We start from the raw sequence: 19,325 nt of genomic DNA, 5'->3' as shown, positions 1-19,325 counted from the left end.
ACTTTAACCCTTAGATTTTCTTACAGTTAACTATTTGGGAACTATTGATTTAAACCTCGATATAAGATTTTCAACTTAAAGCAAATGGTAATTGAGGGCTTTACAGATTCACTTCATCCTCCAAGGATACTTTAGTTTCCACCAGGAAGTATTTAAGGGCGTCCGTGTTCCCCATTTTGGTTAACCTGGGCAAAGGCATGCATTTTATTTTTTTCAGCTAATGGGTGAATGGTTCTGCCTGGTGGCCATGGTTCGGTTTCTGTACTAATGTGGTCTTTGTTTTTCCTCACAGAAGTATGACCAAGATCTTTTCCGAATGGCCCTGCCTTGTCTCAGTGCTATAGCTGGGGCCTTGCCACCAGATTATTTAGATACCAGGATCTCAGCCACATTGGAGAAACAGGTCTCCGTGGATGCAGATGGCAACTTTGACCCCAAACCTATCAACACCATGAAGTGAGTCCAGAATCATCTCTAAACTGGTTCTTATATTTTGCCCAATAGCCAGTGTTTCTCTTGCAAAAGGTAGCAAGAAATTTAACTTTCCCTTTCTTTGCTCCTGCCAACACTGTTTATCATTTCCCTTGACACTGCAAGGCACATCAGGCACTGGATTTTGTCCTCAACTTCTGAAGGCTTAATCCATCCATATCTGATTATATACTGTATTATTATATTCTAGGCTTTCTATTTTGAAGAGTGGGATTGGTTTATTTGTTATAAGAGATAGACGCTCTCCACAAATAAATGTCGCCTGAAGCATTGCAAGAACCACCCTGACAAATGATGCAATTAATTTATTAATGAGTTTTTTGACAAAATCTTCAGTCTTTGTGAATTAGGCCTGTACAGTTCTAATAGTGTCGTACATCAAAACAACTCCATAAATAACACTCAGCTGAGCTCCAGCAAGGCCTCAGGGTGTGATGGCAGAACAGCATGGGGTCCTTATTTGAGAGGCCGGACCTGCCCTTTGTCGTGCCAAGGGTTATGGAAACTTTAGAATAACCTACCACCTTTTACTTTCTTCCTCTGATTCTCCAGCACACCTCACTGGTGATGATTAGGCCATGGACAAAATATTGGACAACACGTGCCCAATTTTGGCTTGTGGCAGTTCTGCCCCTGTTATAATTATGTGTCGTGGGTCATACAGTCTTCATGTCCAGGTGCATTTTAAATGAAGAGCTCCAAAACTGCCTATAATGAGCAGGGAGAGCAGGACATCCTATCTGAGCCCCTTGGACTTGTGCTCTGTGATAGTAGTTCTCATATGAGAGGAATAGCCTGTGCCCTTCCTAGGGGCTGTCAGCTTTGATAAAGTATGAAATGTGTCTTTGGGAAAATTAAGTACACGTTCCATCAGATGGAGCCTTGAGCTGAGTGGATGGTGGGAAACAGAATTGAACCTGCTGTAAGGAAGAGGTAAAAGCCTGGGGCCAGAGAGAAGGCAGGTGCTGACTTTGGAGAGTGTCACCCTATGAAAATGTAAGTGTGCTGAAGGCTGACAAGTGGTGTGGTAACGTGAACGCTTTTATAAACATTATGAGACAATGCTGTCCTCCAGCACTTGTGTGCTAATGATGAGTGGTTCAGTCTTACTTTGAGAGTTCTGATTTCTTCACGTACACCTCTGACATCAGTATGGCTCTTCAAGTAATGTGAGTAATGGGGACTGACTCTGGCTAACTTAAGCAGAAAAGGACCTTATTGCAGGGATACAGGGTCATTATGAAAACCTAGTAAAAGCCTGACTAACCAGACCTCAGCAGGGACAGGAACCAAGGCAGAGTGACCAAATGGACGATCTCCAGGTGTCCCCATTGGATGAATCACTTGAAGAGTTCGCTGCTCTGGTCTCACCCGATTCAAGATTCAAATTCCAGGGGGAGAGAGAATCTGATTGGCCAAGTCTGGTGCCCATTCCCAATGAGACTGTGTGCACTGCGGGAAGACTTGCTCCTTAGAGGAAAGTGGAGGTGCTCTCACCAACAGAAGGGATGAAAGCTGCTGGGCTCATAGAAGCAACAGGTGTCTATCCTACTTCCGTAACTCTGGTGTTTAAACATGAGACACCAAACCCGAAAAGGTAGACAAGCTCTATTTTGTATTATTTGGTCCTCCAGCCACCCAGGTCAGCCATTCCCAGTTTGGAGCTGTGAGAGGACAGGCCAGTGTCTTTGGATGCGGGGATTCTCACTGGCTAACCTGGACAGATCTGGCTCAGGAGCCAAAGTGATTCTTCAGGAGCCAAGGGAACCCAGAGCCACTGGAGGGAGGCCGCCTATGCAGCAGAGCATACAGCAGAGACATCCCTTGATTAGCCAAGGCGAGGTGTGTGTGACCTACTCCTGGATATGCCACACCTTGAGCTCAGGAAGTTCACTGTGTCTGGAGACCAGCTTCAGCTTTGGGGTTAGCTGGTTGATCACATCCAACTGTGACAGCTGACTGTTTGATCTGGCCATCTTTTCAGCACATCTGGCTGAAGTGCTTGGGGAGATTGTAATTTTTTTTCCCCTCGTTTCGCAGTTTCTCCTTGCCTGAAAAATTGGAATATATCGTCACCAAGTATGCTGAGCATTCACATGATAAATGGGCCTGTGACAAGGTAGGGATTATCATCCAACTGACAATTGTCAGGGGAAAAAAACAGCTCAAGAACATTAAAGGGTCCAATCCTGGAAATCTGCCTGATTTGTCCAAGTGACAGACTCGCCGTGCCAAGAGCATTCATTATTTCTGAGCAGCAATTTCCCAGGGTTGGTGGAGGTCGGAGAAATAGGTGGCGGCAGCTGCTGGTGCTGCTTTTTGTATTTCTCAAGAAAGTGATCGATTCTGGGAGTGTTAACTTCTTAACATTGCATTTCCTGGAGTTTGCCCCAAGCAGGTGCCTGTGCATATTTCACATAAATGCTTAATGCGGGGTGGGAGGCTTTCGTGAAATTTTTTCTTTGAATGTAGCATTGCAAAAGGGAAAATGAAATTGAAAGCCTTGCCCTTGCGTTTGGCCAGGAAGCTGAATTTTATCCTAGGGAGGACCCATGTCTTCCTATGGCAGGCAACGGTAGAACTTCCAGACACTCCTTCATTAATAAGCCTGTCCATCTGGTGTTTAAAATTCCTCGCCACATGAGGTCAGGCTGCTTAATAAGTTTAATTGCTCTGTCAGCCCTTTAATGCTGGCAGGCAAAGTGAGAAGAATGTGCCAAAGCCATCCAGGATTCCTGTGGGCAGCCAGTTAAGGATTGGGGCCGTTGTTTAGCTGCAGTCTACAGCATGTTACAGTGGCTGTCTCCACAGCGAGGCCACAGAAACCACCTCCACACAGTGCGCCCTGGGCAGGGGAGACCTTGAACCACTGGCTCAGCCTCTGTGATGTTCTGGGCTCAGCTCTCATTCTTTCATGAGTCCCTATGGGAGCTGATGGTAACCACAATCACTGTAACTACAGAATGGGCTAATACCCCATGATTCTAGAGCAGGGGTTGGCAAACTTTTTCTGTAAAGGGCCGGATAGTAAACATTTTAGGCTTTGTGGGCCAGACAGTCTCGGTTGCAACTACCCATCTCTGCAGTTGTAGCACAAAAGCAGCCTTAGACAACACATAAATAAAAGAGCGTGCCTGTATTCCGTAAAACTTTATTTATAAAAGGTGGTCAGTTGGATTTGGCCCAGGGACTGTGGTTTGCTGACCCCCCTTTCTCCAGAGCATCTTTGTTTTCTCAAGACTCTGTACTTCTGCCCATTTGACTGGCTTATAAGTTAGGGGAAAGGGACGCCTCCATGAATCCATGGCAATATCCAGTCCCTCCCTAGCGTGTGGATTTTACCTCTCAGTCTCTCTTGAATTTACTTAGAGTTCTTTCTGTCCCCGTTCCCTGGCTTTAATCCAGGCTACTGTCATCTTTTGTCCAGACGATGTGATAACCTCATAACTAGTCTGCCCACATGCACTTTCTCCAGTCTGTTCATGCTGCAGGCAGTTGACAGTTTCCTTGTGCAAATTTGGTCATATTCTACCACTGGTCTCCAGGCCAGCCCCTTCTCCTTACTATTAAGGAAGCTACTAGAAGCTTCCTTAAAGAGATTATTAAATTCCCTTAATAGTTTCTAACTATTTCTAATATAAAGATCAAAATCCTTAATATGGCCTGATAGGCACAGCCAGATCTGGCCTCTGCTACCATCTCTGGCCTCATCTCTCCCTTCACCCTCTGCCCTCCAGCTGCATCCTCTGCTTTTAGTCCCCTGCTCACACACACACAGATGCATACACATGCACAGACACACATGCACACCCTACACAGCCTGAAACCTTCCTCTTGTTTGAGCCAGGCACCCATCTGCACTCGGACACGTGCACACACCATTTACCAACCCATCTTTCAACTATCTGTGCAAATGGTAATTCCTAGGATGCCTCTTTCCATACATTTACTGTTTCCATACATACAACCATACATTTACTGTTGTGGTATTTGATTAATATCTCTCTCTTCCGCTAGACTGTAAGCTTCACATTTACAAGGAAACACGTTTGCTCACCATTGCCAGGTGGGCATTGATTATCTAACAAGGAAAAGAGTATTTTCCCTTGCCCTCAAGAACCTCACAGGCTTGTGGGAGAAACAAAATGAACCAGCTGTTGTGGTACAGGTTGTTCATTGCAGTGATGGGCGTGAGTGCAGGGTGAGAGCACATAGGAGTCCCTAATCCCTTAGTGGGGGTCCAGGGACACTTCGTTGAGCTGGTGACATCTACAGAATGTGATAAAGGATGGGTAGTTGTTCGGACACAGGGAAGCAAGTGCACTGCAGGCCGTGAGAGCAGCAGGTACAGACCCAGGGAAACAAGAGAGAGTTTGGTGGCTTTAGGAAGCAGTAGTTCAATATGGCGGGATCATGGAGGAGAGTTTGGGAAGAAGGGCGAGAGATGAGCCTGGAGAGGTCAATAAGGTCTTTGCCACAGCTTTAGAGGCCAGAAAGAGTTTGGATTTTACCATGATGGCAGCTGAAAGTCAGAAAATTTTAAAGCAGGAGAGTGCCCCAATCAGGTCAGTTTTATAAATATCATCTGATAGTTGTATGAAAAGTGGAGTCCATGCAGAGGTGGTGAGACTGGAGGCAGGGAGACTGCTTAGGAAGCTGTTGCAGTGATCCAGGTGAGAGCTAATAGGGGCCTGAACTAAAATACTGGCAGGGAAGCTAGGGAGAAACAGATGAATGAATACGTCTCGGAGGTTGAACACATGTGAGAAGGTGCAGAGGAGAACTGGATGTCAAGGAAGATGCCCATATTTCTGGCTTGGAAAGTGAGTGTAGGCTAGTGCTGTTTGCGGAGATAGGGGGAACCCAAGAGGAAGAGCCGTTTAGAGACGTAAAAAGCCGGGTTGTGTTCCAGGAATGTTGAGAGGTACCTGTAGAACATCCAAGCAGAGTTTAAATAGGTTTGGAAATGAAGATAGAGGTTTGGGCTGGAAATACTGATTTAAGATTAGTCCATTTGTGGACCCTGGGCCTAGATTAGATCACCCAGGGAGGATGTGCCTCTTGAGAAGGGCCAGAAACTGGAGAAACATACACATTAAAAAGGGAGGAGAGGCAGAGACTGAGAAGGAGCAGCGGGAGGCTATGGGCCATGAGGTTGTGGAAATCAGGGGCTGTTAGTTATCTCTGTATCCGCAGTGCCTAGGACAGAGCCTGGCACATACTGTGGTAGGCATTCAACCAATATTTGTTGAATGACTTTTAAAATTCTTAAACTTCTATGACTCTAGGCAACATACATTGCTGTAATTTTGCTGTGTTTGGTGGGCAAGGGGTGCAAACCAAATCAGGCCACTCCACACTGAGGGCAGGTGGTCCAATCCCCACAGGCCTTTTAGCCTTGACCTCTGTCCTTGCCTGTGAACATGACACACCGACCTGAGCAGCATTGTTCCCAGAGTCTTTTGACTCTGAGAGTCTGTCTTAAGTGGGCCTGAAACACAAGTGAGTAAGTGGAGTGGACAGCAACTAAAGCAAGAAGGAATGATAGAGCAGAGTTCAAGATTCAAGGGGCAGAGAACCTGACAGCCTTAAAGGATCAATTAGACATTTTTGAGGGGAATTTCCAAGCTCTGTCACATTCCATTATTCCATTTGTTCAGTGAAAATAGAAGCAGGGATTTGGGTCACACAGCAGGGCTCTTTGGGTGCCAAAGATATTTGAACTGAGAACATTTCTACAGAGTCAGAATGGATGGAAATATGGAATTTCCCTGGATGAAAATGTGAAGACACATCCGTTGATAAGGCCTTTCAAGACGTTAACGGAGAAGGTAAGGAGTGGGCCTCTAGTAACACTGAGTGACCTTGCTGACTTTCCTTCCTTGGGAACTGTGTCAGATGGTCAGAGGAGTTCAGGACAGTCACCCTCCAGTTCCTTAGAGACTTTCTGGGACTAGGTAACTCCTCAGGAGCATGCAAGTGGGCAATAGCCCCAGGACCAGGTTCCAAGAGCCCAGCCTCACCTTCTGTTCTTTGGCTCTGAGAGCCCATTGGAGAAAGCCCATTATCTAATCATGGAAGATAAAGGGAGTAGAGTAGAAAGTCCCCAAGAAAATATGGACAGGTCTCTTGGGTTTTTTTAATTAAGAAATTTGGTTCAACTCAGCTCTGAATTCCAATCTTGCAATCAGTAAGAGTTGTATGTAAGCTTTAGCCCTAGTACCACACATAAAGGATAGCATGGGTATTTTTGGGTGCATGTTGACCATCTATAAAATTGTGCATGTCTCTAAAGAAAATTCTAGATCTAAGAAATTCCATGTCCCAAGCTGGAAGGAGAGTTTTGTGCAGATGCATTTTGATAATGTTCCATCTTAAACAGCTACGAGAACATGAGGAGTCCCTGTCCTGTTCTTGCCCCTCTGTATCCACAAACCTTGGATAATGTCTGGTACGTTCCCTCCAAAGGATGGACACTGTAGGGTCTCATACTTAACGTCAGAAAGACTGGTTATGGGTTTCCAGTGAGATGCGGCAGAAGATATTTTGCCATAGTAATACTAGAGGAGGCGGGAGCCAATTAGCGCCCTTATCCACTGGTGGGGTCCAAGTTCTGCTGGGAGACAGGCCAGTCAGAGTGCTAGAGTGTGCTCTGCAAAGCTCTTGTGCTCACATTTTCTTCCAGGAGAAGGAAATTTATCGCTGGCCTGCCAGAGAGTCCCTGAAAACCATGCTGGCTGTGGGCTGGACCATAGAGAGGACCAAAGAAGGAGAAGCCCTAGTTCAACAGCGGGAAAACGAGAAGCTTCGCAGCGTGTCCCAGGCCAGCCAGGTATGACGTCACGCCCAGAGGCCAACACTGAGCCAGTAGAGCCCAAGGAGAAGCTGGCAAAGCTCTTCCTGGGGTGTCAGAGGCAAGAACCACCAACGACGAGCCTGGTATCTTTCGGGACACATCTTTGGCAGCTGAAGTAGGGGATGCTGGTAAGGATAAGGAAGATAAAGGCAAACCCAGTGATTCTGCCTCTGCTTTCCCAGGGCAACAGCTACAGTCCTGCTCCCCTGGACCTGTCCAACGTCGTGCTCTCCAGAGAGCTCCAGGTCAGTGCTGATGCTTTTAGAACAGCGTAGCTTGCTTTCTAAAACCCCTCAAGGGCAGGACATATTACCCTCCAAAGAGTTAAAAAAAGAAAGGGGGGGAGCGGGGAAGGGAAGAAGGCCTAGAACATATTACCACTAAAATATCAAAATTGAAGAGGTTCACGCTGTACAGAGACCACAGGGAAAGGCTCAGCAGAATTAGCCAATCATCTAAGAAGGCAAGGCTTCACTCTACTTCCCAGGACATCATAACAGGCCATGACCTGATCAAAGGAAGAACAAACAGCAAATTACTGTAGTAAAACCCAACACAGACTAATAACAGCTGGAGAAATAACTAGTAACAAAGTTAGTCCCAGCTAGGAGGAAATCTATGAAACAACCCCTGGGTGGGGGTGCTTGCCAGGTCCCGGGAAGTCCCCCCACCCGTAAGGACATGTGCATATCCCACAGTGAATTCACTCGCATTGCCCATGATGGTGCCAACAAGCAGTCACTGCAGGATTTAGGGACGTACAACCAAGAGGGTGGAATCAAAAGCCGTGAGCTACCTCCTCCCCATTCTCCCTCCTGCACATTGGTGGCCATGGCTGGCCCAAGCCTGGGGCAGTTCCTCTTTGAAGAGTCCATCAGACTAGCCCATAATCCACCCTGCATTTCAGGGCACTGTTTTATGAGCCTTATAAAGATGAATTCTATTTGAGAAATCTTATTTACAGCACTTTTCTCCAACATGTGATTATTCTTCATTTGCTAGGCTAAAGGCTTTCAGGGATTCTAGATTTTTGCTGAACCCCCACTTCCACCTCCCTATCTCAGGTCAGGAATAAGATATGGAACTCGGGTGACAAATGAGGTGCCGCCAGAATGCAGTTTCAAATGGAAATGTGTGTTTCTCATAAATGCATCAAGCTGCCAGAATAATAAGTTACAAGGGAAGGACAGAATTAGAAATTGTTTTCTGTGTGTATGGAAAGATATCAAACTAATGAGGTGCATAAGCACAGACTAATTAATGATGAGAGACCCTCTGCCATGAGCCCTTAGCATGTGGTGGTGTTCCGTTCCCAAGGCAGCCCGAAATAGCCTGGCAGACGTGAACCCATTTTTCTTTCTCGCTTTCTCTCTGACTGGCGTTTCCTTGGTGGGACGCAGGGAATGGTGGAAGTCGTGGCTGAGAACTATCACAATATCTGGGCCAAGAAGAAGAAGCTGGAGCTGGAGAGCAAAGGTGAGCCTGGTGTACAACGTCCCCCACAGAAGGTGAGCTGTGGGGGCGTGTATGTTCTCCCAGAAGTGCAAAGGGAGAGCCAAATATTTTGTCATCTCTCACTCTACTGACCCCAGGTGGTGGCAGTCACCCTCTTTTAGTGCCATATGACACCTTGACTGCCAAAGAAAAGTTCAGAGACCGAGAGAAGGCGCAGGACCTGTTTAAATTCCTCCAGGTGAATGGCATCGTGGTCTCTAGGTGAGTCATCTTCCAGGGGGTGGTAGGGGGGCAGGGGCGGGCTTGGGGTGTGGTCTCTCCCTCTCCACGTATTTTATCACCTGCCTGCAAAGCACATCAGAGGAAGGATAGCTGTTGAGTCTTTTGAAACGAGAACATTTTTATGTTGGAGCCTGAAGCCCTCTTTTCTGACATAAACGAGACTAGTCAATATCAATTTTTAAATATCAGTTACAGCAAAGAACCATGACAAATTTGACATACATACTTTGCACATTTAACTTTAACTTAAGACGTATCAACACACATTCATTCACAAATCTTGTGCTATAGGCCCCAAGACCTTGTCTTTGTATGTTGTTTTATCAGTTGGAATTATAAACCACACCCCAAATCCATCCCCAAAGCTCTGGAATTTGGGCTTCTTTAAAGAGCAGTGAGAGTTAAGGTGCATTCCAAACAATTTAAGTGCAATATTCTTCTAGAAATTTTTTTTCCATTTCCTCCCCCGTCTTTTACAGCTGTCTCACTCATACCTAATTCAAAAACTGTGTATTTGGAACATTGCAATTGCAAAATATGCAACTTAGTTCTCATAGAATCGGCAGTTCTCTTCATACTTTTATTTTGTTGCTTTATATATTTAATTAAATTGCATAATAACGAGAGTAAGCATAACTGACATAAACAGTCTTTGAACAAAGAGAACTGATTCTTGGATGCAACTCCACTGGGAAGATTGAATGAATCATGATTTTCGAAGGCGTTTTGTCTCAAACTTAGGTTTATCATAATGTTTCATATGAGAATGGTCTTGGCTGCTTAAGTCTTGAAGATTGAAGCTGTTTTCTTGCTGGTCAAATGTGACGGTGAGCTGTGCCTCACAGGATCGTGCTCACTGAGTCCTTTGAACAATGAAAAACAAGCTCGTGTTCCTATTCTGATATAGCCATTCCTCCTAAAAGAAATGTTTGCTGAGCCAGCTGCCGTTTCTTCTTTTGGTTGCCTACAGAATTTTGGCCACTGAATGGCAAAAATCCAAATAAAAATCTATACAAATATTTCTGTTGTAGCTCATATGGAAAAATAATAAAACTTATTTGCCATATTGTCAGCAGGAAAGGTCAGGCGGCTGGAGACAGCCTCTGGGGAAGCATTTGGGAAAGATTCCCATCATCATTTTAATCCCATTCTTCACACCCAGATGAATGTGTACTGTGATTTGTTGATAAATAACTGGCTCACAGAAATGAAAAATTCCTCTTTACTGTAACTAAAAAGGAAATCATGGAAATAGGGGGGAAAAGGGAAAAGATCATTGAATTCAGCAAATATACCCTAGTAGCCATTTACCATGTGCCAGAGCCTATACACAGATGAGGCGGTGAGATCCCTGTCACCACGGAAGACTCCTGGTTCCCTGCTCCCCACACCTCAGACCTCTCCATTCTCAGCTTCCCCAGCACTCCCTGACAGCCCATTCTTCCTGATGATCAAGCCAAAAACCTTGACTCTTCTCTTTTTCTCCAATCCAATCCTTCAAGAAATCCTGCTGTTTCTACCTTTAAGATACGCAGACTCTGACCACTTCTCACCTCCTCCATGCTGTCAACTATCACTGCTGAGAGAACCTCCTATCCAGGCCCCCTGTTTCAACTCTTGCCCCCCACACTCAATTTTAAACCCAGAAACTAGAATAATTCTGTTACAGTGTAAGTCATATCACGTCATTCCTCCATTTAAAGCTTTTACTAGCTTCCCATCATAGAGCAAAAACAAAATGCTAGGATGGCCCACAGGGCCCTAATGATTTATTCCACTGCCTGCCCCACACCCCTCTGACTACCTAGTCATTTCCATCCTGTCCACACTAGCCTTGACAGATACCATCAACTCAGCATGTATGCTCCTGCCTCAGGGCGTTTGCATCACTGCTCCCTATGCCTAGAAAGCTCTTTCCCCAGATGTCCCAATGAGACCAGCACTGACTACCCTATGTGACACTACAGTGTTTGCCCCCACTTCAGGCACTCTTGGGCCCTTTCATCCATCATTTTAATTTTTCTTTTTTTCAGAAAATTATTAACTTCTAGCATCCCACATAATTTTTATTTTGTTTTATGTATTGTTTGTGTCTGTTGACAGCCAGCATGTAAGTTCCATGAGAGCAGAGATTCTTGTTTGCATCTCTGATTTATCCCCAGCTCAATATTTGTTGGATGAATGATAAAGATCTTTCTGAAAAATCTTCTCAGAAATTATTGTAGTGCAGGTCTTGGGTGCTCACAGAGGCAGGCTCTGAGTGCAAGGGGAAATCAGTCAGATGATGACTCAGGCAATAAGCCAGAATAGCCATTTTCACATTGGGAAAATAAAGTCACCACAGGTAGGACTGCTGATGCTCCAAAGTCACATGGTTATCTCTGTTCTCCCTGGGGTTTACCCATTTCCCACCTAGAGGTATGAAGGATATGGAGCTGGATGCCTCCTCCATGGAAAAGAGGTTTGCCTACAAATTTTTGAAGAAGATCCTGAAATATGTTGATTCTGCTCAAGAGTTTATTGCCCATTTGGGTACGTATCGTGAACTATCACAAAAATATGTGCTTCTCATAATAACTCATAACATCAAAAAGAATTTGATGGCCAGCTCAGTGGCACAGTGGTTAAGTTCACGTGCTCCACTTTGGCGGCCCAGGGTTCACAGCTTCGGATCCCAGGCACAAACCTACACACCACTCATCAAGCCATGCTGTGGTGGCATCCCACATACAAAATAGAAGAAGATTGGCACAGATGTTAGCTCTTCCTCAAGCAAAAAGAGGAAGATTGGCAACAGATGGTAGCACAGGGCCAATCTTCCTCACAAAAAGAAAAGAAGAAGAAGAATTTGATACTTTATCAAGGAATGATGCTTTCATGCTTAGCTGTTCATGATTCATTTAGACATATGGTTTTTGGGGGTAAATGGTAGCTGAGATTTTTTTTCCCCCCACACTTAAAAAAATCAATTTCCTCCTTGGTTTCCTTACTGGGTTTGATTGAACCATTTGTCACTTTTCATATAACTCATCCTATTTTAATTTTTCCGTTATTTGCTTTGTGACTGTGGGCGTGTGACTCAACCTCTCCAAAGCTGCTTTCTCATCCATAAAGTGGAGAAAGGATAGTGAAACTGCTTAGAGAACTGACACGAGAAATCACTCACCAGCACAATTGTGAAGTACTTTGTAAAATATAAGATATTTTGTAAAATCAGATGGCCTTTTCACGGCCTTTGGAAAAGCTGCTCTGTTTCTAAAATGCTGTGACTCTTTTTTTGTTTTCTTTAACTCTGATCAACTTAGTGTTACTTTTGCCTTTATAGAAGCCATTGTCAGCAGTGGGAAAACAGAAAAGTCGCCACATGACCAGGAGATCAAATTCTTTGCCAAAGTAAGTGACTCTCTGCACTTAACCCCATCACTTTCTTCTTAGGATCTACACGATTCAGGGTACACATTAAGCTGATCCAATAAAGATACCCAAAACTCCAATGGCTTCAATGAGATGGACATGTATCTCTCTGTTGTGGAACAGTCCCAAGGCAGGTGGGTGGTCTGAGGAGGTGGGCAGCCTGCTCTGCTCTACGCCGTCACCCAGGGACCCAAGCTCTGTTGATGCTCCATCATTTTCCAAGGCGTAGTCAGTATGGTCCAGACAGGCTCACCTGTACCACATGTGTGAGAAAGGGAGACGGAGAGGGGAGGAGAGGCTGTCTTTTCTTTAATATTTCTATCCTAGTGGCTACAACTTGGTCATTTTAGCCTCACCTGCCTGCAACAGAGATTGGGTAATGCATTCTCTAGCTGGGTGACCCCATGCCCAGCTAAAACATGGGGCTTTCTGTTGCTAAGAGAAAGAAGGGGAGAATGAATTTGTGTGCCAGTGAGCAGTCTCTGCCATCCAGCCCTACTCAGAGGACTAAATGTCTGTGAGGCCTTGGGGCAGACACACAATGCTCAAAGCTCGTAGTGCCAGGCAAGGCCTCAAGTGTGCCTGCTGGATGCTGTGCCCAAGAAGCCCTGTCTAAGTACAGATGTCGCACAGGACTCTCCTGAAAATGCTGACTCAAGGCTGTACTCCTATTTCTTTGGGATCTTAGTGGGTGGCCCTATCCTTTCACACATCTCCAAGGCCTCTGGTTTCAGAGCATAGAAGAGGAAAATGTATTAAAAATAGGACCAGCTTTCACAAGCTTTTTGCTCAGTGAGAAGGAACTTTTTCAAAGGAACCAAAGGAAAGGCTTTGGCCGGCCTCCTAGAAGTTAATTTCTGGTGGATTTTCCAGGTTCTTCTCCCACTGGTTGACCAGTACTTCACCAATCACCGCCTCTACTTCTTGTCCTCCCCTCTGAAGCCCCTTAGCAGCAGCGGGTATGCCTCCCATAAGGAAAAAGAAATGGTGGCCAGGTGAGTCTACAACAGAAAGAGAAGGTCACGGTGCTGATGTGATTTATATAATACCTCCACTTCCTGGGGACTAACTGGTGAATCTTTTGGAGAAATGAACTGTAGCCTGATGAGTGGTAGCTCAGAGGTCTGGGTTATCATCTTGGTTTTGAAAGTAATTTTATTCGTACTTACCTATGTATTATTTTGGCAACCAAGAGAAGTATACTGTTTGGGGGGTGTCAGTAGGGCTTGGGGAAAATGTACATACTCGGGTGAACTTCTGTCCTGAAATAACATTTAGAAAAAGGCAAAGGTAATTCTGAAGTTTGGGAAAAGCAAACCTACAACATTGAGAAGGAACAGATTAATGCTGCTTTCAATCCCATTCTCATCATGATTTTTAAGATTAAAATTTTAAAAAAGAATCAGATCTTACAAGTCCTGGTGTGGATGATCTGAGATTTGATATCTGGAGCGACATAATTCAATTTAAATTCCTAATAGGGAAAAATTTGTCATCAAGAGCACTAGCCTCCCTTCTCATTCTACTAGGCATAACATGTGAATACCTCAACAGAGATAAGAGCAAAGTACTTCATGATCAGGCTAAGAGATGGGTTCTGCCATACTTCAGGTTCTCTCTGTGTTTGATGTATGAGTGACAAAGAATGAATTAGACTTCTAAACGGCGAAGAGTTAAGGACTCTAAAGGGAGCAGTCTGTCACCTCTTTCCCTAGCATCCATTGATGGTGAATGGTGTACATCATACTTTCCAAGGGCCCAGCCATTAAATATCACCATCTTTGGGGGATATTACATCTTTGGATTTCTCTAACATCTATGAAACACAGCATGGCTAAGCAATGAGCTCAGTATTTCATATGCAAGAGTTATTGCCCACCTGTGTAAGTACCATTGTGAAACATCACGATGCCCTAAATTCTAGGAACTGCCTGTGTATTTTGGTCTCCATTTCACAGAGGAGGAAACTGAGGTTTGACCAGGTCCATTCCAGTGCCTGCAGTGACCTGGGTAGTAAGTTAAGGCAAGAAGGAAAACTCAGTCCTCTCTATCCAGGTCAAGTGCCATTTTCCCTGCACTGTGATTGCTTAATCTCATGTATTAAGGGAGGAGCTCATGCTGTCAAAATGAGATACACCTACAAAAAATAAAAATAAATTTAAAAACTTAATTATTTTGAAATGTACAGGGAAGTTTGCTTTGAAAAACTTCCACATACGAATTATTGCTAAAGCTGATCATCATTCTCAAATGAATGCGCGCGACGAGATAGTGTGTGCTTGTAGTTATAAAAAGGAAAGGTAAAGAAACAGATGCTCCCTTCGAGTCTCAAGAAGGAATGCACCCTTCTAATCCATTTTAGATGTTGGACCTCCAGAATTGTAACATACTAAATTGTATTGTTTTAAGCCAAAAAAAAAAAAAAAATGAGATACACCCAGAATAGTTATGGACCAAAGATTTCCTAAATATTTTCAGGACGCACCAGTGTATTTTGTAGGAAGTGAGGGAAATGAGGGGCAAAGTGAGATATTCAGATAATCCAACAGAGGGCAGGTGTGTCTGTTTTCTGCATCTATTTTTCTTAGATTATTAATTCATGGAAATGTAACATTTGTTCAGCCAGGCACCATTTGTCACGGCTGGAAAACAACCTGGAGCTGATGATCAGCCTTGCAAATAGCTCTCAGAGCCATCCGTGCACTTGCCGCCCTCCCATGGAAGCAGTTGTGTCTGCACTGAACGTGTTCACATCTCCAGAACCCTCTTGTTTGCCTCCTTCCCCCAGCCCCACCTCTTCTGCATCTGATGCCATTCACCAGTGCTTCCCAGACTCTCTCCTCTGGGATCCCTCTAATTTATCACCTCAAATCTGAGGTGGAGGGAGGTGCCTGGGGACTCCGGCCCCTCATAATCTCTGGGCTAAGGACAATGCTTCTACTTAAATCGTGGGCTCCACAGGGGACAATAAGGGACTCCTGGGAATTTCAGGCCCTGGCTTCGGCATGCCTGAGAAAGCACCTCTGCCAGCAGGGGAAACCGTGTTAGTGTTAGGATCGAAGAACCCAACCATCTGCTTTAGTTAGAAAAATGTCATTTTGTATTTAGACAGAGCATGAGTCCACTTTGAAGTATTTCACCAGAAATAACTGAGTCTATCAGCCCCTAATTCTAAAAATTAAGAGGATCATATGATTACTCTCTACTTACAGATGAGAAAGCTAATGCCCAGAACGGTAAAGTGGCTTAACCTCAACAGCCCAGCTAGTTATGGCGGAGCCACAGAATTCATCCTCCTCCAGGATGTCTCCTCCCCCAACTCCAAGAGTCCTGATCAGATACATATCTCCAAAAAAACACCATGGGAAGAGAAAAGAAGAAGCAGTCCATATTTAATTTCGCGCTGGCTGGCTGCCAAATTTCTATTAATTTATTTTTAGTTCTCTTAAGCTCTAGGCCAAGGGTTCCAACTTATTTCCACCACAAAAACAAAGGACTAACCATGAGGGTCTTTGGCCATGATTTCCAGTAGATGGCCCAGAAAGGCCCAGGGCATTCATTGAAAACCATTTGCAGGTGAGCAAATTTTCATTCCTGCCAATGCCTGGGATGTCTTTCTTCTCCATTTGAGCTGTACTCTAAACAATTTCTGCCTTGTGTGAGGCAAGAAGCCCATGACTTCTAAGACCTTGGGAAGAACTGCGGCTCCATCTCACCTTAGCATCCCATGGCCTGTTCCAGGTGTTTTTATTCTACCTTCCCTCTTTCTGTTCCACCAGGAAGGACTGCTTTCTGAAGGGATTGCCAAGTTCTGTCTGGCCTAGCTGCGCCAGTGTAAATAATGTCAAGAGTTCTGAGAAATGCCCTCCCAAGAACATCAGTACCACAGGTCAAGTGATGGTCGTAGGGTCTCTAGATAGGGTCCACCAGAAGCGTGTTCAGAAACATTTATGGGTTCTTTTTAACTGTACAATGCCTTCTATTAAACACTGTGGAAAGTAAAACAGTAAGACACAACTGGACCTCCAAGAGGTTCCATGGTAGAAAATATGGGTGAAAGCATGGTGTAGGGTCAAAAAGCACAAAAGCGTAGGATGTGGGCTTTCCTAGCTTCCAGGGACACAGCTAGGACAGCAATCTGGTCAGGCCTGTAGACTGGTGGGAGATGGCAAAGAAAAGCATTTCTTAAAATGTTTTTGTTCAACACAGCGTCCCCCATACCTGAATCATTACCTTCTTGCAGTTCTCCCTTCCAGCCCACCTTCCAACTAAAGACTCACACCCCCAGTGAAGGCGGCAAAATCGTTTGCAATCTATTGCAACAATGGAAAAAGGGTGCTTCCTTCCAGAATCCTCATTATTCCTGAATGTCATACAAATGAATGTTTCAACACACAGTGTTCTATAGCTAGGGATGGTTTCCAACAACCGGGTCACTGCAAAGTACTGTAATGATTGCAGAAGGATTGTTTTCTGTAAGGTTGGAGCGGCCTGCAAGGTACCTTTCATGATTCTCCAAAAAGACAGCGGGACCAACACGTACTCATAGTGTGGTCCAGAGGAGCCTTTGAGAAGAACAGAGTGCATCTTCCTAGATACCATTCTATGGCCTTTGTTTTTCAGCAAGGGGACCGGGGGAGGTACAAAGTAGTCCTTGAATCTCTGAGCCTTTCTCACTTGCGTTTTCTGCTTCAGCCTGTTCTGCAAACTCGCTGCTCTTGTTCGACACAGGATTTCCCTCTTTGGTAAGTGAAGAGAAGCATTGCTAAGGGCTGCGCTCCTCCCTGTAATTACTCTGAACTTGGCGTTTGCCTTTATTTGTGACTCCCACAGACATCCGGAGCCTTAGGACTAAGGTGTCACCTAAATTTGCCATAGAAAATTGCTCTGAAGTGTGATAAATGACCTCTCTACCCATTTTACAGCTCAGATTTTCCACGCCAGTGAAGGTTTTAAGCTCTGCCTCTAACATCCATCATAAAGCGGATGTGTCAGGCCAGAGATAAATGCATTGTCCCTGAACAGAGGCTTGGCACTTGGTGTGTTGCTGGTTAATTATGCTGGGCTGTGGTTTGTGCACATTGAGAAGATTGCATTTAAAAAACAGGCTTACAAATGTCTCCCTTTATCCCTTTTGCCCTCCTCCACCTCCCTTCCCCCCTGGTAACCACCAGTCTTTCTCTGTATCTATGTGTTTGTTGCTTTGGGGCTTTTTTCCTATGTTCCACATATGAGTCATACTTGTGTTTGTAAATGGAAGTTTTCTAATCCAGTCACTCCTGTATACTTGTATCTGCTGGCATTGTGCCGTGAAAAAGAACATTCCCTCCGCCTTCCATACCATTGACATCTTTTTTTTTTGACTATCAAAAAAAAGACAGGCGAATGGTTTGGGAAGTCACAGGTGATATTTTTTATTCCAGGGAGCGATTCCACTACAATGGTGAGCTGTCTTCACATCTTAGCTCAGACACTTGACACAAGGTAAGTCTGCCTGGTTTTTTCCAATAGTTTCTCACAACTCCTTCTCTGACCCTCTCTCCTCACTTATTATGGTACTGCAGAGAAAACATGTCACGGTTCTGCAGGAGCTGGGGAGAGAGGCAGCCAGGGAAAAGATGGTGCTTACTCTGACATTAGCACTCTCTGTTTCTTGGTGGACGTGATGGAGAGCCATGTCATGGCATACGCTGAACACTAAACGCTGAGCATTTCATCAATTCTTGTCTCCTCTTACTAAGAAGTTCATCTTTCAGAAGATAAAATATATAATGTGCTAAAGTGCCACTTTGTACCTCATTCTCCACAAAAAACGAAGAGCTGCCTGATGGGTGGCAAGGCCATAAGCATCCTTGGAGAAGGGAACCACAGCTCTCTGAATTCTAAGTGGCCAGGAGCAAAATGCAGGGAGATGTGACTATCAAAGGATCAGAGACACAGATAGTTTTGAGCCATGGCCTGAGGTTCTGGGAGGAAAAATGGCTGAAAGGGGAGAAGGGTGTCTTAAAATGTATCTATGTAAATTATGATCATATAAACATAAATGACTTATGAGATAAAAAAGAGAGGAATTGTGAAAAGGACAGGCAGGGAGCTTTCTTTAACACACCACATTTAGTAGGGCCCTTGTCAAAGCTGGGAGGAGGATACACATTCCAAAACCCAATGCAGAAGAGAAATCCCCGCTTAAAAGTGTGGCCAGCAGATGAAAATCTCCTCAAAGAATGGTTACCTAAAAACAGTTAAGGCTAATTAAAGGGAAGTTTTGGGTTTTTGAGAGAAACAAACATGTTGTAGACATATGAGGACAGCACACAGTTTGCAGGATCAACCAAGACATCCCAGGAGACTGAAATCCTTAGTAATCGGGATGAGGAATCTACTCCCAGAACCATACTTTTAAAAATGCAGGTCAGTGTGTTTGATAATCATTCCTGACAAAACCTGTGACTAGAAAGTTCGGAAGAGAGCTTGAGAATATTTACAGGATCGGAGCAGGCTCCAATGATATTATTTCCTTGCTTTTATTTTTCTTGTTGGTTGGATGAATACTATCAAAAAATGCTGTAGATAAAAAGCATCTGTCCTTGTAGCAAGCCTGTCATAGTCTTGTGAATAAGATGTAGAAATATGGAAAATAATAGATGACTTGTAGGTTTTGTTACAATTCTAAGTTTTATAAAATCATTTTGAGAGAGGGCCCCAGACACCCATAGCTCATCTCCATTCCCTCAGGTCACATTTCTGTGGCTTTTTCAGTGTCTGATTAAGCTGATGGTTTCAAAAGGGGCTGGCTGTCCCTCCTCCCTCCCTTTTTCCAAGCTAT

General features: G+C 44.5%; 1 protein-coding gene across 9 annotated transcripts in view; it reads left to right on the top strand.

Moving 5' to 3' along the window:
* Positions 1-19,325, top strand: part of RYR3 (ryanodine receptor 3) — a 484,984-nt gene that overhangs the window by 382,465 nt on the left and 83,194 nt on the right. For all 9 annotated transcript variants that reach the window (XM_046653250.1, XM_046653245.1, XM_046653249.1 and 6 more), the window contains exons 51-62: positions 293-456; positions 2,533-2,611; positions 6,234-6,323; positions 7,178-7,324; positions 7,531-7,593; positions 8,749-8,824; positions 8,941-9,064; positions 11,502-11,617; positions 12,411-12,478; positions 13,373-13,494; positions 17,195-17,244; positions 17,923-17,983. In XM_046653250.1, coding sequence (XP_046509206.1) covers positions 293-456; positions 2,533-2,611; positions 6,234-6,323; positions 7,178-7,324; positions 7,531-7,593; positions 8,749-8,824; positions 8,941-9,064; positions 11,502-11,617; positions 12,411-12,478; positions 13,373-13,494; positions 17,195-17,244; positions 17,923-17,983 — 1,160 coding nt within the window. The remainder of the gene's footprint in view (positions 1-292; positions 457-2,532; positions 2,612-6,233; positions 6,324-7,177; positions 7,325-7,530; positions 7,594-8,748; positions 8,825-8,940; positions 9,065-11,501; positions 11,618-12,410; positions 12,479-13,372; positions 13,495-17,194; positions 17,245-17,922; positions 17,984-19,325) is intronic.

The sequence above is a fragment of the Equus quagga genome, chromosome 2, assembly GCF_021613505.1.
Source record: "Equus quagga isolate Etosha38 chromosome 2, UCLA_HA_Equagga_1.0, whole genome shotgun sequence".
In the NCBI taxonomy this organism is placed as follows: domain Eukaryota; kingdom Metazoa; phylum Chordata; class Mammalia; order Perissodactyla; family Equidae; genus Equus; species Equus quagga.
This window is presented reverse-complemented; position numbering and strand designations above follow the sequence as displayed.